We start from the raw sequence: 23,815 nt of genomic DNA, 5'->3' as shown, positions 1-23,815 counted from the left end.
AAGAAAAATACATACAGTAATCACTTATTTTCTTCTGCACCTTCTTCTGGCTGATAATTTTGTTTTCAACATTTGTTTGGCATGAAGAAACCGTCGAAAGTCCTTCGGTATCTTCTTCAGTGGCGAAAAACATTTTTAAACGATTGATTTGTATGAGCGCTTCTTCTATTTTCATCGGTGGTTCGTCGTTAATATGTTCTTCGACAGAATGACCTCCTTCCATTTCTTCCTCCTCATGAGGAACTTCTTGAAAAATATCGATGATAATGTTGTTGATATATAGAGCACCATCTTCTGTAGTTAAGTTCGAGTCTATATCTTTGTAACCAGGGTCACTTGTAACGGAAGTATCGTACATTATCAATAGATGTTGAAGTTCTTGTTCTTCATGGTGCTCCACATTGCTGTTCACAACTTAAATTTTTGTGTTTGAGAAGCCAGACTTTACAAAACAGTTTGTTTTTTAATTGCGCTTACTGAAGAGGAAATCCATTGAATCGCATCTAGGATGCTGAGTTTCTTTGCAAGGTCACTCGCACATGTTACATCATTCATGTTTGCAATGAGATGTCTTAAAACGCGTTTTTTGTAGTGAAGTTTAAATTTTTTTATTATCCCTTTATCCAAGGGCTGACACTCTGCAGATGTGTTTGGTGGCAGAAAACGATTTGAATGTTGAACAATTCAATGTGCGGGTGAGATGCAGCATTATCCATGAAAAGAAATAATCTTTCTGTTTTGCCGAATCATGTTTTGGTTAAAGTGACTTATCCATTCGCTCATGATATCTCGTGTCATCCACGCTTTTTTATTAGACTTCCAGTCAACATTCAAAAGATTCAACTTTATGCCCTTGAAACAACAAGGATTTTTGTGGGTTTCCTATAACAAGAGGTTGTTCAAAGTCTCCCAGCATATTTGTACACAATGGTACAGTCAAGCGTTCCTTAGAAATGTTTCCGCCCTGGCACTTTTCGTTTTTTAGACTCATTGTTTCTTCAGGAAGAGCTTTAAAAAAACAACCGTTTCGTCACAGTTGTAAATATCCTTAGCTTCAAAATCACGACATAAATCTTCCAATTTGACGGTCCACTCTGTTACAACCCCAGTATCAACAGATCCACCTTCACCACTTACGGTTTTCCAAGAAATTTTATGCCGAGTTTTGAACTTGTCTAGCTATCCCACAGAAGCTTTGAACTCATTTACTCCTATAGATTTCGCAACCTCCAAAGCCTTTTCCCTAATAATAGGCCCATTAATGGGAATTTTTTTTTTTTTAGCACGTGCACGACAAAACCACTCATACGTAACATTGTCAATTTGAAGTCCAACAGTTTTCGGGAATGATTTTTGAACCTGATCATTTCTGTGTTGCCAAAATTGTTTGAGCAGTTCATTTTTTTTTTTTTATTTAGGATGTCGCTTACCTGCGTCTTCCCGATTTTGAATTTTGCAGCGAGATTGCGAACACTATTTTTTTTTTTTTTTTTTTTTTTTTTGCCTATCAAGAACCGCGACGTAAACCTTGATAAAATTCAGAGAATCGGAAATAGAAAATAAACACACGATTGAGGCAATACGTGGAAGAAACGTTCCTAGAAAAAGGGCCGTGAGCTCGCCCGCTGTCCGTTATGGGGAGATCAAGTTAAGTGTTAATCTAAACGAAACAGTGCAGATTGCCTGTCTGTGTCCGTTACAGAGAATGTCTGCTACACAGAAGCTGAAAACACGTTAAAACCAATAGAGGAGAGTTGGGGAATTTGAAAATGTCCGTTGTAGAGAGATGTCCGTTAAAGAGAGGTGTCCGTTAGGAGAAGTTTCACTGTATATATGTGTATATACACACACACACACAGTAGACTCGATTTTCCGGGACAGATGGTAAAAAACAAATCCCAGATAATCGATTTCCCGGTTAATCCAAAAATACAAAAGTCCCGACATACGTAAGAGATATGTTCCACGACTTCTTATATATTGTGTGTGTGTGTGTGTATACACAGTATATAATAATTTTATTCTTTTTGTAGAGGTACTAAGTAAACATCAATTATAGATCACCATAAAATTAAAAAGATACTATACACTGTTTTATAATGAAATAAACATAAATTTTTTAAAAAATAAGTTTAAGTAACTTAAACCAAAATTATGTGGTAGCCCTGGAATGTTGTTGTGGCACCCCGGTTGAAAACCACTGGCCTAAGCCACGTTAGTCAAACTCTACTTTTAGTGAAAGTGAGAACAAAGATCTTCCTGTGATTGAAATAGAATGCAATGTAATAAAACAAATGATTTTTGATTCTCTTCCTCCACGTTGGAAATGAGAGATAAACTGGGTAGAGTGATTGTTATCAGAAATGAATTAGATTTATTTTTTTCAATGCATTACAAGGAAATACTTCCAACATAAACTTGAAGCAGAGGCAAACTCGCCCTCCTACTGGTTAGCCCTCTTCCTATCCTCCAATAAACTAGAGAACCAATTTTTCCCCAACCAACTCTTATCCAAGCATGCCTCCCTCTTTTCCACCCCAGACCATATGACACTAAATTTCAACTCTTCTCATAGCCAGTATCTTAGAGAAATTACACTGCATTTCAAACTGTTTTCCATGGACCACCTTGCAACCTATGGGCTAATTTATTTCACAAGAGACGATCAGTACATGGAACCAATAGGATGACTATCAGGCAAAATGCTTCCCCTCACCGATACCACATTACTGTTCCTTCACTTGGACTTTTCCAGTCATAGGTATTCTGGGTACTTTTTTTTTGAAATGCAATATATGAATAGATAACTACTTTTACCATCTCCCTCTAAATTTCACTGAGGATGGTTCATAGGAAGAGTGTGTGGCTTCTACTTTCTAAATATATTGGAGTTTCTCATTTATCATTCATACATAGGGTTTTTTTTTTACAAGTCTAAAATTTTCAGTGAATTTTATTCTGAAATATTTTCTGCATGTTTTTTACTGCTAAATTGAAAGATTTCCATTTTATTTCATTCATTTATTCTTTGTAGAAAGAAAGATGCCTCCATAAAGGCATCTTTCTTTCCTTGAAAAGTATTACTAATTAACTACATTGCTATGTAAAAATTTTTATTTCATTATTTTTATTATTTTCAATAGGCTATTGAACCAGATATGTTGAAATATTTTGCTGAAGATTAGCACAATCCTCATGTAGAAAACTTCTTCACAACAGCGTTTGATATCTGTAGTGGAATGCAACAATGACGATCTACCTATAAACCTCTAACAATGGCTTGGTAGAATCTGATGAAAAGTTTTTCCTCTACAGATTCATTATTATGTTGAGATGAAATTTGCATATGAACCAATTTAATTTGTGATTTAAGAAGCATAATTGTTTTTAAGTAAATTCACTTATACCATTGATATAGGTATTAATTTCACAATGTAGAAAAATAGATTTACCTCTTAGACAATTAAAATAGAACTGCTTAAGCATTGTTGCTTCATGCTTCATATGTTCAGGGTTTGAAATTGCATTACATTAAACTAATTAAGAATCAAATAACCATAATTTATATGGTTAAAAAAAAATGTTGTTTATACTTGTGCATGACTACCAGGTCAAAGGAGTTTACAATAAATCATGAATACAATTAATGGTATTTAGTAATTGTGGGTTTGAACCATGGTCCATTCAGAGCATCTGCTACTGCACTCTCACTACTGACTACTCTACTACGTCAACCTCACCCTTTTAAAAATTGGAAATTCTAGGTACTTAAGGTCTGAACCATAAAATTAATCACTTAATTTTGTTGCATCAAACAATTTTATACTCTATAATGTGATGACTAATACCAGAATTACTTTTTAGCCCATCCAGTTTTGAAAGTGCAATTCCATTCTTGGTCGGTTATCATATTCAGTTGCCTAAAATAAATCTAAATTCTTAGACATAATATATGCACTGGTAACGTTGATGAAAGGTGGGGACTTAGCTGTACAAGACTGCATTTATTCTTACCTCACTGTTAATTATGCACCATCTAGGGTTCATGTTGTGGCCCTATGTATTTGTGTAGGGCGGCACCTGGAACGTTAGTTCATCTCCACCTCATTTCACTTTTAAGAAACAGGACTGTGTAGAAATGGCCAGAAATGAACTGACTCTTTGGTTACCTGGAATCAGCAGGTCAGAAACACACCACCACCACGGGAAGGTAGACCAGGGACTACTAGCCAGCAGCAGGAATAGAAGAGAGGGATGCCAAGAGCCCAACAAAGTTAGAGCCAAAGACTTGCCAAAATTTTTTTTTAAAATAAAAATCTTAACAACTATACAAAAATTAAACCTCAACATATCGAGGTAAACAAATAATATTTTGATGTTTCAAAGTAAACAGAGCAAGTAATTTCGTTAAATTTTAAAAATTAACAAATATCAGAAATTAAAGGTTATATACAAGATTAAGGATAATAATCCCCAACCAAAAAAAAAAACCCTACGCTACTACCTTTCAACCGACAAAACTTTCCAGAAGCAGGCACAAACCTTATAAACAGCTTAGGTTAAATGTGACAATCAGTAAATCCTGCAGTCAGTCGGTCAATCACCAATAACAAGGTTACAGTCAGTTAACAGCCAGACGAGTAATTTCAGGAACACAGGAATTTTCATTAAATTTAGTTGTAGTTGTTAAGGACACTTGTAGAGTTGCAAAAAAAAAAAAAAAAAAAAAAAAAGCACAATTCCAAAAATAGATCTTACTGAGAAAGTAGACATCATTGTGGTGAAGAGACTAAATTGGAAACATTTGCAGGTACAGTCGTTGTAGAAAGAATTGCTTTTTATTGAAGGCTGCCTTAGCAAAATCCTGAAGGGCAAGGTAATTGGTGGCATTTGATACAAAATTAGGATCCAATTCTGATGAAAAGTTGGGAATTGCATTCTGCAAAGTTACTCAAAATTCATTTGTATGAGGGACAAGAGTACATGTGCCGCCAGTCTTCCACATCGACACAAACAATGACAGAGTTCCGTAAGAGACAAGCGAAATTTAAACAGTTCCTTAATGATCCATGGCCTGATAACTAGGAGGTAAACAAGTCAAGACTAAACCAGATTGTAGATTTTTTAACCATAAGAGTGTCAACTTCAAGTAAAAACTTGTGTTACACTGCACAGTGTTGTGCTATCCCACCTGGTCTGCCACAAATTGATCAATTCTTTCCAAATTATGTCTTTCAGCTTTAACATCAACTTGAGTGTTAATAGAAATTCCAAGGATCTGAGTGGGAATCTGACATTTCAAGCGATGACATAAGCCTCTGAAAATTACATAGAGATTGAGTGGTAACGTCCCAGGCCCTAGAGTGGGCCAGTAAATCAGAATGTCTTATAACGGAGGCTTTTAATTTCAGATATTGACTGGAACTTGTGGGTTGGTGACTCGCGCACTAGCAACACTTTTGCAGATTTATCGGATGACTGTTTTCTACAGCAACATGTTTGAGAGGCAACCAGAGGTAGTAATACTCCTGATCTGGTTATCAGCAGTGATTATTCATGCATTAAGAATTTGCAGATAAAGGAACCACTGTGTGACAGTGATCACAATGTATTGATGTCGGAATTACTTAAAGATTTAACTACTGTCACAACTAAAGAAAGAGTTCTTGCTTTCATAAAGGTGACTACTGGGGTCTCAGACAGATTTTAAATTCTGTACAGTGGGATCAACTGATGATGCTACCAATGTTCAATTCTAAATGGGAAGCCTTCAGGGACTTGATTTTGGAAGCTACTAGGCTTTTCATTCCAACTAAAAAAATACTGTTCAAGGTTTAGGCCTAAATGGATGTCAGATGAACTAATGAGGCTTGTGGCAGAGAAGAAAATTGTATGGGATGCATACAAAGTATAAGATGACACAGAAGCCTGTGGCAGATATAAACTAGTCTGTAATCAAGTCACAAAGAAGGTTAGGCAGGCAAAGGCAGATTAAGAGAAATCCTTGGCAAAGAATGCAAAGGAAAACAGCAAAGAGTTCTTTACTTATGTAAACTCTAGAAGGAAAAGAAATCGGATTGGACCATTTAACATAGATGGGTTGACTATTGATGATCATGCTCAGGTAGCTGATAAACTGAAGGAGTATTTTGCATCAACATTCACACGAGTTATTCAGTGAGGGGAGTGCCAGAAGTTTATCAAACTAACAGGGAGCTAAGTGATTTGTAATCACCGATAGCAAAATGAAGGAGAAATTGTTGAAGTTAAACAAAAAAGGCACCTGGGGTGGACGGGTCTATCCAGTTATATTAAAGGAGGCAGCAAAGGAAGTAAGCCAACCCTTATCATAATTATGAGAGCTTCCTTGGACTTGGGGGAGGTCCCCGTGGACTGGAGGTGTGCAAATGTATCACCAATTCACAAAGTGGGTTCAAAAGGTGACACAGGTAACTGTAGACCTGTTGGTTTAATTTGTGTTCTGGGAAAAATAATGGAATCACTGGTTAAAAAACATTGCAGGATCATCTAGACAGCATGGGTTTGTTAAAGGGAGGTCTTGTCTGACAAATTTGATTGGATACTACGATGTGGTTACAAAGGAACTGAATGCCAAAAATAATTTTGATATATACTTGGATTTCAGGAAAACTTTTGATACTGCTGCACATAGAAGACTGCTGTACAAATTGGAGAGGTATGGCGTTAAGTGTAAGTTTCTACAATGGATAAGGGGATGGTTGAGTGGGAAACAGAGTGGTAATCAATGGACACTGCTCTTCATGGACAAATGTTATTAGTGGAGTTCACCAGGTTTCAGTGTTGGGCCCATTGTTTTGTATAATTATCAGTGATATTGTTGAAGGTATATCAGGTTTAAATGTCGAAGTTTGTAGATGATACAAAGGTTGGAAGGGTTGTTAACAACAGTAAAGACAGTATACTACTCCAACTAGATCTAGATAAATTGGGCAAATGGGCTGAAAAGTGACAAATGAAGTGTAACGTTGACAAATGCAAAGTACTGCATATGGGTAGCAATAACTAAAGAGAAACGTACCAACTGTGTGGTACTATACTGTGGAAAGTGAAAAAGATGGAGTAATTGTGCAGTCAAATATGAAGTTTGCTAAGCAGTGCAAATGGGCTGCCAGGACATGTCATGGAGTCTTGTCAATGATATATAGGAATTTTGCTAGCAGGGACAGGGAGGAGATTATTCCATTATACAGGGCAATGGTCAGACCACACTTGGAGTACTGTGTATAGGTCTGAAAGCCTCATTTTAGGAAGGATGTGGAGTTGCTGGAACGAGTACAAAGAAGGGCAACAAGATGAAGTTCTCGCCTGGAGAGTAGGCACCTGCGTGGTGATCTGATTGAGGTGTATGAAGCCTTGAGTGGGTTGAGCAAGCTGAATGCTGATGTTATACTTCCTCTTGCTCTGATTAACATTCTGAGGGAGCACAGATTCAAATTGAGGAAAGAGTTGTAGAATAGATACGCAGAAACCTGCCTTTAGTCAGCAGGTAGTTGATTGGTTTAACAGATGTCGGTCTTTTGTTGTGGAAGTTGATAGCGTAAATAAACTTAAGGCTGAGCTGGACAGGCATTTGGAACAAATGAAGGGGTGAAATGGGAGGTATTTTTTTTTTTTTTTGGCTGATGCTGCATGAGCTTGCTTTCTTGCATCGTATGCCTCTGCTAATGATAAAAACCTGAAAAGCAGGTGTTGAAACTGCTCGATAAATCTTCACAATTGTACACCGGATTGACATCAATTTTTATTGAAATTGTATAGTCTGCACCCTATAGAACCAAGTGCCAGCAGCATAAGCAACCATAGGGAGAAACAGAGTTATAGTAAATTGCTAAAATCTAAAGACTCCACTCAGTTCTAGAAACTCTGACAAGAGTGACTGTGAAATTTATGATTGTAATTTGCAAATTGGATTAATAAGGGAGAAAATTGGAGCTGCTATAATAGTTATTCCCAAAAGATTCATTTCCCTTTCTAGAGGTATTTGTGTATTGTTTATTTTAACTCTTTTTGCAAAAATGTTTCTGAATTAAGGTTAAATTTGAAAGTGTCTGCAATTCTGCCCAGACACGATGAGGGGAGTATAGGATGAGAGCCTTGTCAATCAATTCGGCCCTGGAGGGACTGTGCAAGGCTCAAGGGGTAGAATTTTTCCAGTGTGGTCTGTGCTGCTTAACAGGAGAGACTGCTTCTACAGGGAGGGGATACTCTTAAATAGAAAGGGTGCACGAATATTTGCGATGCTATCGAGGCAGTGTTAGGTGGGTCGGCAAACTACTAGTTTGGGAGGATTCACAGACTAAAAGGTTAAAAGTAGCTGCAGGCAGAGGTGAAGGTGATTCTTGCACAACTTCTAATAGAATAAGTAGCAACCTGGAGCGAGGGGTGCTGGGGTTTCAGGGACTGATGGCAGTCATTGTGAAACAGGTGGGTATATGGGATGTGTTGGGGTAACTAATAATAAGGATAGGTACATGTATACCAATTCTAGAAGTATAGTATACATGTACCTATCCTTATTATTAGTTGTGGTGGTGTGTGGATTCGAGGTGGTGGTCAAGACATCAAAGGTGGATATTGTTGGGATAGCAGAGATGTGGTGTCCCACAGATATAAGGAATGCAGAACTGGAATTTGAGGAATACAATGTGTATAGAAATGATAGACAGGATAGGAAGGGAGGAGGTGTTATGATGTTAATTAAGAAAAACATAAAATCAAAAGAAGTACGTCCAGTTGATACAGATGAACAGTGCACTGTTGAGTCAGTTTGGTGTGACATATGCACTGTTAAAGCAAAAATAAGAGTAGGAGTGTTATAGGCCTAATGAGTACAATGAACAATTGTACAGAGAAATAGAGTGGGCTAGTAAATCAGAATGTATTATAATGGGGGATTTTAACTTCCCAGCTATTGACTGGAACTTGTGTGTTGGTCACTCACACACTAGTAAGACTTGTGGATTTATTGGATGATTGTTTTCTGCAGCAGCACGTTCGAGAGGCAACCAGAGGGTAATACTCTTGATCTGGTTATCAGTAGTGATCATTCGTGTATTAAGAATTTGCAGATAAAAGAACCACTAGATGGCAGTGATCAGTGTACTGATGTGGGATTTACTTAAAGATATAATTACCATTAGGGGTAAAGGAAAGGGTTTTTGCTTCCGTCAAGGTGAGTACTGTGGTCTCAGATAGTTTTTAAATTCTGTACAGTTGGATCAACTGACTACGTTACCAACAGTAAATTCTAAGTGGGAAGCATTCAAGGAATTAATTGTGGATGCTACTAAAAGTTTCATACCTATTAGGAAATATTGTTCAAGGTTTAGGCCTAAATGGTTATCAAATGAATTAATGAGACTGGTGATAGAGAAGAAAAATGCATAGGATGCATATAAATTATCAAGCGACTCAGAAGCCTATGGCAAATATAAGCCTGTCTGTAATCAGGTCACAAAGGAGGTTAGGCAGGTGAAGGCAGATTACGAGAAATCTTGGGAAAAAGATGCTAAGAAAAACAGCCAGGATTTCTTTACTTATATAAACTCTAAAAGGAAGGGGATGAATCTGATTGGTCCACTTGATTTCAATGGTTTGACTGTTGATGATCCTGCTCAGAGAGCAAACAAACTAAATGAGAATTTTGCATCTACATTCACACATGAGGAGTTATTAAAATAATAATAAATTTTCTGTTTATACCCCGGAATGGTCAGAGGAGTTCACAAGATAGACAGAATGCTATTTCTTGTATTCTGCAGTTGGGGGCTTTAAGATTTGAAAATGGCAGAAGGTTATCAAATTGTAGAAGGGTGCTTAATGATTTTGTAATAACAGAGCAAAATGGAGGAGAAATTGTTGAAGTTAAACAAAGGCACCTCGTGTGGATGCGATCTATCCAGTTATATTAAAGGAGTTGGCAAAGCAACTATGCAAACCCTTAGCCATAATTATGAGAGCATTCTTGGACTCAGGGGAGGTCCCCACGGACTGGAGATGTGCAAATGTATCCCCATTCCACAATGGGGGATCGAAGGGTAATTACAGACCCGTCAGTTTAACTTCTGTTCCAGGTAAAATAATGGAGTCACTGGTTAAAGATGCATTGCAGGATCATCTAGACAACACTGCAGCAATAATTCAGACACGGCATGGGTTTGTTAAGGGAAAGTCTTGTCTGACAAATTTGATAGGATATTATTAACTGATAGGATATTATTATCTTATTAACTGACGTAACTAATATGGCTGATATAGATCGATGGCTTATTTTTAGCATTCTAGAACCAGAATTTGTAGTAGGAATAAAGATAGCCTGTGTGTTTGGAAGTTCAGGAAATGAAGCACTTATTGTTAACAAGGATGACGATGTGTATGCACTTGGCTCAAACTGTAGTGGTTGTCTTGGTCTAGGTGATTCTCATGGAAGTCTGGAACCTCGCAAATTGGAAAGCTTGTGTAAAAAAGGAATCAAGAGCTTTGCTTATGGGAGTGGACCTCATGTATTAGCTGTAACAGAAGATGGTGATTTATATACATGGGGACACAATGGATATTGTCAGCTTGGTAATGGAGGCACCAATCAAGGACTCACTCCTAGTCTTATTTCTTCTAGTTTCGCTGGTCGAAAAGTAGTTGAAGTAGCTTGTGGCAGCCATCATTCAATGGCTCTTACTAATGAAGGAGAAGTGTATGCCTGGGGCCAGAATAATTGTGGACAAGTAGGATTAGGTTCAACAACAAATCAGCCAGCTGCTAGAAAAGTCGTAGCTGGTATTGGATCAAGAATATTATGATGTGGTTACAAAGGAACTGGATGCAAAAAATAATTTTGATATCATATATTTGGATTCCAGGAAAGCTTTTGACACTGTTGCGCATGGAAGACTATTGTACAAATTGGAGCAGAATGGTATTAAGAGTAAGTTGCTACAATGGATAAAAGGGTGGTTAAGTGGGAGAAGACAGAGGGTGGTAATCAATGGGTGCTGCTCTTTGTGGACTAATGTTATTAGTGGAGTCCCACAGGGTTCGGTGTTAGGTCCACTGTTGTTTTGTATATTTATCAATGATATTGATGAAGGTATATCAGGCTTAATGTCGAAGTTTGCAGATGATACAAAGGTTGGCAGGGTTGTTAATGACAGTAATGGCAGTGTGCTACTGCAACAGGATCTATATAATTTGGGCAGATGGGCTAAGAAGTGGCAACTAAAGTTTAACCTTGACAAATGCAAAGTACTGCATATGGGTAGAAGTAACCCCAGAGAAATATACCAACTGTGTGGTACTACACGTAAGGTGGTAAAAAATGAAAAAGACCTGGGAGTAATTGTGCAGTCAGATATGAAGTTTTCTGAGCAATGCAGACAGGCTGCCAGGGCAGGTCATGGGGGTTTTGTCAATGATATATAGGAATTTTGCTAGCCGGGAGAAGGAGGTGATTGTCCCTCTGTATAAGGCAGTGGTCAGGCTACACCTTGAGTACTGCGTACAGGTCTGGAGGCCTCATTATAGGAAGGATGTAGATTTACTTGAGCATGTACAGAGAAGGGCAACAAGATTGGTGAGGGGAATGAAGGGATCCTCTTACCAAGAGAGTCTTAAGGTCTGCAAATTGCAGTGGCTGGAGACTAGGCACCTGCACGGTGATCTGATTGAGGTATATAAGGCCTTGAATGGGTTGAGCACGCTGAATTCTGATGGGATCCTTCCACTTGTTCAAATTATGAACCTAAGGGGGCATAAATTCAAATTAAGAAAAACAGATGTAGATTAGATGTGCGGAAATTTGCCTTTAGCCAGCGACAAACTTCCATCTGTCGTTGTGGAAGTTGATTGGTTAAATAAATTTAAGGAGGAATCAGATAAGGCATTTGGAGGGAATGGTGTGGTTTTTTTTTTTTTTTGGCTGATGCTGCATAAGCTCATACTCTTGCTTTCTTGCATCACATGCCACTACTACTACTTTTAATTGGTGTAATGTATGAAATAGTTGATTCGCAACAATATGTAGTTGCAAAGCAAGACAGTCGACGAGCATGTTGATATAAACGTGGGTATTCAACTGCATTTTTCCATATTTCAATAGGATTTTTTTGTATCAAAAAAAAGTCTATCATATTATATTCTCCTAATTCAATTAATTCCATCTGTAGTTCCCTGGGTGCCGTCAGGATATCAACTAAATGTGGCTCTTATGCCAATTTCATTTCTAAAGTATGTTCTTCGAAATCAGAAAATCTATCATTGTATTCTTCAATTAGCATGTCCAATACAGTTATGCAGTCTTTGAAAGTGTCAAATACAAATTTCTGCTCCTTTAACATATTTTTTAAATGAGGGAAATGTTCCCCAGATATTTGTGATTTTGAGAAAAGAGTTTTGTAAATAATTTTTTTTGAAATACCTGAATTTTTTGCCACATGCCATATACAGGGTGATTCGCTATCAGTGCGACAAACTTGCAGGAGGTGTAGGGGGCACAAAGACTAATCGGAATCACAGCATTGTAGGGTCCAAAATGCCTTCGTTATGCTGTAGAGGATGTTGAACGGGAGGTCGCGTGAACAGCGATCCCGCTGGAAGTCAGCATTTGCGAACCAGTTCCCGAGGCAGTAGGATGGACGAGTATTCAAACGTTGAACTGGCCGACATGCACCTCGCATATGGAGCTGCGGATTATAACAGTGCGCCGCTCTGCACTTGTACCAGGAACGTTTCCCGCACAGGCGTGCTCCTCATCATACGATTTTTGCACGTGTGCACAGAAGGTTATGTGAGACTGGTTGTTTCACGAGAGATACCATGAATCGAGAGCGAACGACGAGGACGCCAGACAATGAGAATGTCCTATGTCTTGCAGAAGGCAATCCGAGTACGAGTACTCGAGCGCTAGGTGAACGATTGGGTATTTCGCAATCCACTGTATGGAAGGATACTATCAACAAACCAAATGAGTTCATACCATCTGCAATGCGTTCAATCATTGGAGCCTGCGGATTATCCACTCCAGAGGACTTTTGCTATTTGGTTTCTTCAACAGTGTGTGGCAGACAGCGCATTTGCTGTGTCCGTACTGTTCATGGATGAGGCAAGTTTCACAAGAGAGGGAACCTTCAATCAACATAACACCCATTTGTGGGCTTTGGAGAACCCCCATGGTACGTGAACACAAGCAACTCAACGCCATTTCTCTGTCAATGTTTGGGCCGGCATTGTTGGAGACCACCTCATTGGACGGTACCTTCTGCCCCCCTCCCCCCGTCTGGACTGTAGGGCATACTTGATCTTTCTACAGCAAGTCCTGCCCGAACTTATTGAAGAAGCACATGTTCCTCAGTCGTTGCGCCGCCAATGTGGTTCCAGCATGATGGGGCTCTCCCACATTACACCAGTGACATCCACCAACACCTAAATGTTACATTTGGACAGCATTGGATAGGTCGTGGTGGTCCGGTTCATTGGCCTGCTAGATCACCGGACCTATCATGCCTGGACTTCTTCTGCTGGGGTCAAATGAAGACATTGGTGTACAAGACCCCCGTTGATTCAGTTAAAGTCCTCGTCGCTCGCATCTCTGTAGCTGCCAGGGAGATTCGAGACACGCCAGGAATCTTCCAGAACGTTAGGGATTCCATGCGGCAGTGCTGTGAAGCCTGTGTGACTGCTTCTGGTCGAACTTTCGAACACCTGTAGCATGGCTTTTTGCCAATGTAAAACTTGTCATTAAAATGATTTCTGTTACACTAACGAGTTGCTGTTTCTGATCTTTTTCTTTGCTTCTTTGTTCACGCGACCTCCCGCATGACGAAGGCATTTCGGACCCTGCAATGCTATGTGATTCCGATTCATCTTTGTGCCCCCTACACCTCCTGCAAGTTTGTCGCACTGGTAGTGAATCACCCTGTATATGTCTTGTTTTTCCCTGCAAATAAACATTTAATTCATTTTGCTTTTCCATAATATCACACAAAAACGCAGCATTTCTACAAAATTCTTAATCTAACAAATCACATTCTTGTTGTTGTTCCTGGTAAAAATTTTTAATTTGTTCCTGCAAAGCCAAAACTTTTACTAAAATTTGTCATTTTGAAAACCAGCGCACTTTACAATAATATGGCAAGTCGACATTATAAGTCTCATCATCCAATATAAGCATGCTTCGAAATTGACGATGTCTTAAAGCATTTACTCGGATAAAGTTAACAATTGCAATAATTTTGTCCAAAGTATTGCTCAATGCAGGGCCGGCCCGTACAAAAGTGGGACCCCCGTGCAAAGTTGACTTGCGGGGCCTTCATACAAATTCGTACAACAAAATAATTTATTGTATTTTGATATTTATTACATTGCACAAATTGGTTTAGTAAAGATTACATGAAAATGATAAATAATTAAATTATTTTAATAAACTTTACATTTCAATCACAAAAATATCTTTAATAAATCAAATAAGAAAAATAATTGCTTCATATACTTATAAAATACAATTTGGCATGCGACTTAATCGAATAAGGTCACAATATGTGATTTTTGTTTCATTTTCTTATATGTTTTATAGCAAATTCGTTGATATCATAATTTAGTTTTTTTTTTTTTTTTTTTTCGCTATTTCGGATTCGATAGATAAAATGGCTAATGAGGTAAATCGTTCTTGACTGATGTTAGATATCAAGTAATTTTTTATTATTTTCAATCTTGAAAAAGATCTTTCAGCAGATGCGACGGTAATAGGTAAGGTTAATATAATTTTCAGAACAGTAACAAAATTTGGATACAATTCAAATAAATTATTTTTCAGTAAATATTGTAATATTTGTAATATTGTGAACCTATGAGGCAAAACTCGACGACAAATTTTTATTTCATTAGATAAGTCAATGCAATCAATATCGTCTTGCAAGGTAGCATTTAAGTCTTTGCAACATTTAAGAAGATCGTTTTCAGTCAGTTTTTGAATATTATCCGAATTATATAAAACACCATATGATGTCTCATGTTCGTGATAAATTTTGAATCTTTTCTAGAAGAAATAATCGCACTATCGATTATTACTAGAAAATATTGAATTCTGAAATATTCTTCGCCTGATGAAATAGGCTGATCGGTTCCTTCGTAACAAAATTGCTTTGTTTTTCGTCCAGTTCTTTGATTCTTAAATTCAGATGTCGCTTGTAATTCTTCAGCTATTTCCTTTGCAGTTATTAAAGAAGATTTAAATCCCGATTCACGATACTGTTCAAAAAATTTAAAAGGCCTTTTAAATGTGAATTTGCAGTACCGATATCTATATTTGAATTTTGAAATATCTTGCTCACAATATTTACTTCATTCAGTAAAAAAAAAAAAAAAAGTGAAGTGCAGCCATTATCAACCCACTGCAGGATGGAAGCCTCCTCAACAATTCATGCATTCAGTATGTCATACCAAACGACCGAACTTGATAAAAATTCAAATGAAGCAAGTTTATTTTCGATGATTGGATTTCGTTTTCATGTCACTGGTATGTTCATAAAGGTATTTCAAAGCTAGAGAAAATTGTGGTACTTTGTATCTCACACATTTCACACTTTCGAGGCGACATTCCCACCTCGTTGCTGACAGTGGTTTTGGAGTAAGATGTTTGACATGCTCTTTTAATATATCCCAGCGTATCACAGAACTTGCAAAAATATTATATATGCTTTGTAAAGTCCCAAAAAATGAATTTGCAAGAGAAGATAATTTTGAAATGTCTCCAAGAACTAAATTCAAATTATGACTTCCGCAGGACATATACTGTGCTTTGGAATTCTTTTGCAGGATAAGTGCTTTGGTCAAACCAGTATTATTACTTAAAATTTTCTCAGAAGAAAATTTAAGTCCACTTTTTGAATAGTTTCGAATTCACTCGATCTCTCGAAGGTAGAAAGCGAAAAAGGGCCGAGAAAACCTAGTCGGTGGTATATATAGCCTTTAGAGTACGATAACTATGCAAACGCTGGCAACATATAATCGTACGTCTGAGCGACTTGTAAGGCGAGACATTTTAAATATATATGAAAGAAAATATATTTTTCCGTGTTCTTTGGAGAATTCTTGGCGGACTTTCAGATAATGTTAATAACATGATTATTGACATTTTATTTCTTATGTATATTAAAAAACATGGCCATTTTATGGCGATGTCGCTAGATTTTGCAACAGTATTAAAACAAAAAAAAAAAAAATGAAACCATTTTTATTTTGCAAAATCAGTAAGCAGCGCGGGGCTTTGTGCGCTCGCACCGTTCGCATCCCCCTCGGGCCGGCTCTGGCTCAATGTGGAGGATTTAGCAGAAAGGTTTTGTTGGTGTAATATACAGTGGAACGAAATTAACTTTTCTAAATTGGGCTTTTATTTTTTTAACAATGAAACGAATCCTTCTCGCTTTCCTCTCATAGAAGGTGCACCGTCCGTGCATACACTCACCAGGTTACCAAGGTTTAGTCCTCTCTCCAAGACATATTTCTTTAAAGTTGTTAAAAATATCAATCCCACGAGTCCTTCCAGTGAGCGTACCCAAAGTCAGTAGTTCCTCGTAACAATGAAAATCTTCAGTTATAGCACGAATAAAATATAATATTCGACTACAGTCATTTCTATCAGTGGTTTCATCTAACGCTATTGAAATATATACATCTTTAGAGTGAATTATTACCTGAAGTTGTTCTCCTACATTCTGAGCTAATTCATGTTGTCTATTAGTTATAATTTTTCTTGAGAGAAGTAATTGTTTGTATTTGTCAACTTTTTCCGGATTTAAACATACTACTGCTTCAACAATACATTCTTTTATCATTTCCATGTCACTAAATAGTTTGCCTTTTTTCCCAAGTACATTGCTATTTTGTATGTAACATCGGTTGCAGAAGTTCCTTGCTTAATAAAAGCACCAAAAGCCTCTTCCTGGTGCTGTTAATCTTTCTTCATTTTTTGAGGTGCAGATTTACGAGCTTATCCTTCTAATTTTACATATTTATGGTCCTTATGAGATGGATAATGTTGATTTGCATTGTATTTTTTTTAATGTTGTTAGTGCTGTATTAACAACATTAAAAAATGTTGTTAATACAGCACTAACTTTCACAGAAATAAGAAAATACTGCATTTCCCAATCTTCTTTAAATGTTCTGTTTTCTTCATTCAACTGCCTTTTAACTTTTTTGGACATGAAGTGCAATCTAAATTACAGGATTACAAAATTCAAAACAAGAATACATACGGTTGTCAAAATATTCACAGTTACAAATATGCACATAAAAGTAACAGATAAAAAATCACGACGTCACAATTTAAATTTTAAAATAAAAAACTATTTTCGTCAAATTATTAACTCTGTTAAAATATTTTTTTATTTTAACAAACTTAACAGAGGATTAGAAATTTTCTTCTTATTAAATAGCTTTCGTTTTTTATCATTTGTGGTACATAAAAAAGATTTTTAAATAAATAGAAAAAGTTAAACCTGATATATATTACTTTTTAGTTCAAAAAATTTGTATTTTCCTTTTTTAATTATCTGAATAATGTTTCTGTATTGGGGAAAAATATAAAGCTTTTTATTATTAAAACGTTTTGAATATTCAATTTTAAAAAATATTAGTTTAAAAGTAGTAGGATTATTTAATGATTTTATTTTATCTTTGTGTGACAAAGGCCACATAAGATCTTAGAAGGCCGCTGGTTGCCCACCCCTGGTATATAATATAATATTGTCAATGAATCAGTAAAATCTATTAATCTTGTTGTCAATTAAATTGTGCCTTTAATTAAATACATATAACGACTTAGATTACAATCGTAACATAATTAATTAATACATAACTTGATACGGAAGTTATATAAACGGAACTCGTAGATAATACTCGATACTGAAAAATATATATAGCCTTATAACTGTGTTGGGATGCAAGTTTAGGATTATAATTTTGTATTGAAATTGAAATTTTATTGAAATTAAATCGAAATCATGACTCAGATCAGAGCAGCAAAGCAAAAGGCTCAAGCTAATGGTAGTGCTGTGGCTCAGGGGAAAACTAAGGGGGAAAGTTGCCCTCTGAATTACAGCCTTTTAAAATGCACTGCTTGCATGATGTTTCTGGAGCAATTGGGTACGGGCCATGATATTACCATGGAGGATGTCTTTGTAGGGAAATCAGGCAACTCAGCGTTGTTATGGGCCTATATGAGAGCTTGAAGGGTGGATGCCCTCGAAGGATCTAAATTAAGGGACCCATCAAGCTCTCAGCTGCCCACAACAACGCCAGAGCTTGCACTCGGTCATCATGCAACACAGCGGCAACCCCCAAGGCAAAATCCACTGATCCCACAGGAACTAGGAGTTGTTGGTGACTCCATTGTCAGGGAAACGGGGAACATGCTTTGTAAAAAGGATAGGTGGAACAGGACCAGGGTATTTCTGCCAGGGGCAAAGGTTGATGACGTTGTAGGGCGGATATCATCTTTTAAGGGCACCAAAGGTGATATACTGGCACTACTGATATTAACAGTAGGAGACGGGCAGAATTACTTAACAAGTACAAGTCAATGTTGAAAAAAAGCCGTGAATTAGGGTTAAATTTGAAAGTGTCTGCAATTCTGCCCAGACACGATAGGAGGGAGTATATGATGATAGCCTTGTCGATCAATTCAGCTCTATAAAGATTGTGCAAGGCTCAAGGGGTAGAATTTTTTTCAGCCTGGTCTGTACTTGTTAACAGGAGAGACTGCTTCTACAGGGATGGGATACACTTAAATAGAAACGGTGCAAGAATATTTGCTGATGCTATCGAGGCAGTGTTAGGTGGGTCGGAAAACTGCTAGCTTGGAGGGATACAAGGACTAATAGATTAACAGTAGCCACTGGCAGAGGTGAAAGAGATTTTCGCACTGCTATTGGAATGAGCAGCAGCCTGGAAAACAAGAGGCAGGATATTTCAGAGACTTCTGGGAGTCATTGCGGTAGAAGTAAACGCATGGGTTGTGTTAGGGTAGCTAAGAATAGAAACAGGTGCGTGTATACTTGCGTGTACCTCAATGCTAGGAATTTGGTTCATAAAATTGATGAATTTGAGGTATTGCTCAAAACATCAAAGGCAGATATTGTTGGGACATCAGAGACGTGGTGTCTCACAGATATAAGGAATGCAGAACTGAAATTTTGGGAGTACAATGTGTGCAGAAAGGAAAGGAAGAGAGGAGGAGTTATGCTATTATTTAAAAAAACACATAAAATCCAAAGAAGTGAAGCCAGTCGACATTGCTGGACAGTGCAGTTTCGAGTCAGTTTGGTGTGACATAAGCATTGGTAGATCAAAATTGAGAGTACGAGTGTGCTATAGGCCTAATGACTAATGTGTATGATAGGAAACTGTACAGGGGAAATAGAGTGGGCCAGTAAATCAGAGTCTTATAATACAGGATTTTAATTTCCCAGATATTGACTGGAATTTGTGGGTTGGTCACTCACATATTTTGTGGATTTATTGAATGATTTTTTTCTACATCAGCATGTTCGGGAGGCAACTAGAGGGAGTAATACTCTTGATCTGATTATCAGTAGTGATTCTTCATGCATTAAGAATCTGCAGATAAAGGAACCACTTGGTGGCAGTAATCACAGTGTGCTGAAGTGGGATTTACTCAAAGAGGTAACTACCATCAGGGGTAAAGAGAAGGGGTTTTTGCTTTCGTAAAGGCGACTACGATGGTCTGAGACAGTATTTAAATTCTATACAGTGGGACCAACTGATGATGTTACCAACAGCAAATTCAAAATGGGAAGCATTCAAAGAATTAATCTTGGAAATTCTAGGCTTTGCATACCAACTAAGAAATATTGTTCAAGGTTTAGGCCTAAATGGATGTCAGATGAACTAATAAGACATATGGTAGAGAAGAAGATGAACTAATAAGACATATGGCAGAGAAGAAAAATGCACAGGATACATATAAATTAATGGGTGACATGGAAGCCTATGATAGATATAGGCTGGTCTGTAAACAAGTTACAAAGGAGGGTAGGCAGGCGAAGGCAGATTAAGAAATCTTTGGCAAAGGATGCAAAGAAAAACAGCAAAGAGTTCTTTAGTTATGTAAACTCTAGAAGGAAGGGGATGAATCAGATTGATCCACTTAATATCGATGGTTCAACTGTTGATGATCCTGGTCAGGTAGCTAACAAACTAAATGAATATTTTGCATCGACATTCACACATGAGGAGTTGTTCAGCGAGGGGAATATCAGAAGTGTATTCAACTCTGGCAGTAAGCTAGATAATCTTTTAATAACTGAGAGTAAGTGGAGGAGAAATTGTTGAAGATAAAAACAAGAAAAGCACCTTGGTTGGATGGGATCTATCCAGTTATATTAAAGGAGGCAACAAAGGAAGTAAGCAAACCCTTAGCCATAATTATGAGAGCTTCCTGGACTCAGGGGAGATACCCATGGACTGGAGATTTGCAAATGTGACCCCAATTCACAAAGGAGGATCAAAGGCTGACACAAGTAATTATAGACCTGTGAGTTTAACTTCTGTTCCAGGAAAATTAATGGAGGCACTTGTTAAAGAACCACTGCAGGATCACCTAGACAAAACTTCAATTATAGCTCGGACACAGTATGGTTTTGTTAAGGGAAAGTTTTGCCGGACCAATTTGATTGGATTCTATGATGCAGTCACAAAAGAACTGGATGTAGGGAATAACTTTGATATTATATATTTGGATCTTAGAAAGGCTTTTGATACTGTTGCACATGGAAGACTGCTGCACAAACTGAAGCAGAGTGGCATTGGAGGCAAATTACTGCTACAGATAAAGCGATGGTTGAGGGGAGAGGACAGAGAGTAGTAATCAATGGACATTGCTCATCGTGGACTAATGTTATTAAAGGAGTCCCTCAGAGTTCAGTGTTGGGTCCATTATTGTTTTCTGTATTTATAAATAATATTGATGATGGTATATCAAGCTTAATGTCCAAGTTTGCAGACGATACAAAAGTTGCCAGGGTTGTTAAGGACAATAGGTTGTTAAGGACAATAGGTTGTTAAGGACTGACGCTATGCTGCTGCTGCTGCAACGGGATATAGAAAGCTTGAGCAGAGGGGCTGAGAGGTGACAAATGAAGTTTAACATTGACAAATGTGAAGTACTACATATGGGAAACAGCAACCCCAGAGCAACGTATCAACTCTGTGGTACTACACTGACAGTGGTAGAGAATGAAAAGGACCTGCGGGTAATTGTGCAGGTATATATGAAGTTTTCTGAGCAGTGCAGACGGGCTGCAAGAGTGGCTCATGGTGTCTTGTCAATGATATACAGGAATTTTTCTAGCAGGGATAAGGAGGTGATTATTCCCTTGTATAAGGCAATGGTCAGGCCACACCTTGAGTACTGTATACAGGTCTGGAGGCCTCATTTCAAGAAGGATGTAAAACTGCCGAAACGAGTACAGAGAAGGGCAACAAGATTAGTTAATTGAACAAAGAGTTGCTCTAACGAAGAAAGGCTTAAGTGTTGTTTGTCTGGAGACTAGGCACCTGCGAGGTGATCTGATAGAAGTGTATAAAGCCTTGAATAGTTTGAGCATGCTCAATGCCGGTGGGATTCTTCCTCTTGCTCAGAATAATCACCTGAGAGGGCATAAATTCAGATTGAGGAAAGACAGACTTAGGATAGATGTGCGGAAATTGCCTTTAACCAGCGGGTAGTTGGTTTGTGGAACAGACTTCCATCCCTTGTTATGGAAGTTGATAGCTTAAATAAATTTAAGGCTCAACTGGACAGGTATTTTTCGAACGAACGGAGGAGTGAAATGGAAGTGTTTTTTTTTTTTTTTTTTTTTTGTGGATGATGCTGCATAAGCTTGCTTTCTTGCATCATATTCCTCTACTAATGCTAATGCATTAGTAGAGGAATATGAAAATTTATTATATGATCAGTTTGGAGTTTAAAAAAATGCCATAAAGTAAGTCGAAAATAATAAAGAATGGAATACACTGAGTTGTGTTGAAAATTGGATAACATTACTTAAAAAATCCAATTCCTTGAACAAAAGAGTGACTTCATTAGATTATGTTCACATTTATTTGCAATTCCGGATCAACGCTGCTGCGACGAATATTTTCTCCTGTCATTAGTCTTCTGGGGTAATTTTTACCCCGAAGTATAAGTTTTAACTAACTTATTCTATTCTTTTTGCTCTATCCACTGGAGCAAAAAAGCTGGAGCAAGAACTGTTGGATAGAGTAGAGAATATATAAATAATTATTTAGTTCCAGGATGGCAATTTGAAGCCAAGCCCGACAAAAACGTTAAAAATGGACCGTACTGAAGCAGGGAATACAATGGACAAGAGGCAGGCCTTCCCAAGGGTTCCATGCACCCTGATGCCAACGTTCAAGGGGGCGCCTGAAAACCTGAAACTTACATACACATATGAAGAAAATTTTAAAGGGGAAGCCGTATTGCGATTGGCACCCAAGTACCACATACCCTAGGAACGCCCCTGCAATGGACTGATCACTGATGAGCGTAATACACGGGTGTGCAAAACTTAAGGAACAACTATATTTCTAAAGGTTACAGCCACAAAATCTTTACTTAAGATACTCTTTACTGATGAGAGTAGATTCAGTCTCAGAAACGATTCTGGACATCAGCTGATCTGGCGAGAGGTTGGCACACGGTATCACCCCGCCAATATCACTGAAAGGGATCGATATGGCGGTTGATGTGTTCTCGTCTTGGATGGTCGTACACAACTCTAGATACTGGAAGGCGGTACTGTAACCGGTGCACGCTACTGTACTGAGGTAATGCTTCCCCATGTGTGTCTGTTCTGAGGTGCCATTGGCCACGAGTTCGTGTTTATGGATGATATCGCCACATCCCATCGCACTGCAGCTGTTGATATGCTTTTGGAAAGTGAGGACATTGTTCGTATGGATTGGCCTGCCCGTTCACCAATCTAAATCCCATCGAACATCAGACGCCTAGCGGCACATCCCCACCCATCAGAAAATGTTCACCAGCTGAAGATGGCGCTGACAGCGGAATGGACGAAGCTACCGCAAGAACTTATCAACAACATCTTTTTAAGTATGGACAGACGGTGCAAAGCCTGCACCGACATTAAGGGTGGCCATATCTCCTACTGAGTACCACCTTTTCCCTTTGTTCCATCTTTGGCAGTGACGCATCTGTATCATGGCATCCAGTGCCATGTTGCCATTTTTGAATAAAGTCCCTCTGTACCGCTTTGTTTCCGTTGTTGTGTGGGTGTTCTTCATCATTTCTGTACCTCACGAGGTTCGTTTCGTATGCTTTTCCCATATCCCGCCCACTCCTATGAGAAGCTACAGGTGAAAACCTGACTTGTCCTTATATTTTGCACATCAGTGTAGGTTAGAGAGAAGTACAGTTAATGCAATTATTACAGGTGTTTATAATTTGAGGGACCTAAACTGCACAGATTTTAAGAATAACATTAAAATAACAACGATCTGTTAAGTGCTCTGCTAAATATATTAATAAAAACAAGTTTTCATATTTATTGCCTAAATTTGTTGTTAAATGGTATTCTACTTTTTGTTAATTATGCGTTTGGAAACTAAATGTGAAAAAAAAAGTTTTTGTTACTAAAACAAAATTCCCCCACATTTTTTTTTCCGAGAGTGTACCCCCCCCCCCCGCTAACATCACTATAACGTAAGTGTCCCGGTTTTGTATTCTTCTAATATGGAC

General features: G+C 37.9%; 1 protein-coding gene and 1 pseudogene across 3 annotated transcripts in view; both read left to right on the top strand.

The window, feature by feature from the left end:
- The window catches only part of LOC150087210 (glutathione peroxidase-like), a 76,103-nt gene extending 72,621 nt beyond the window's left edge, over positions 1-3,482 (top strand). For all 3 annotated transcript variants that reach the window (XM_090371888.1, XM_090371886.1, XM_090371887.1), the window contains exon 7: positions 3,144-3,482. In XM_090371888.1, the coding sequence (XP_090228014.1) occupies positions 3,144-3,185 (42 nt within the window). In that variant the 3' untranslated portion in view covers positions 3,186-3,482. The remainder of the gene's footprint in view (positions 1-3,143) is intronic.
- Positions 3,483-10,286: 6,804 nt separating this feature from the next.
- LOC150087209 (RCC1 and BTB domain-containing protein 1 pseudogene) lies at positions 10,287-10,838 on the top strand (annotated as a pseudogene).
- The last annotated feature ends 12,977 nt before the right edge of the window (positions 10,839-23,815 follow it).

Source organism: Mastigoproctus giganteus, chromosome 4 (assembly GCF_048544385.1).
Source record: "Mastigoproctus giganteus isolate SK-2022 chromosome 4, ASM4854438v1, whole genome shotgun sequence".
Classification (NCBI taxonomy): Eukaryota; Metazoa; Arthropoda; class Arachnida; order Uropygi; family Thelyphonidae; genus Mastigoproctus; species Mastigoproctus giganteus.
The sequence above is the reverse complement of the archived record's forward strand: the minus strand, read 5'-3'. Positions and strand labels throughout refer to the sequence as shown.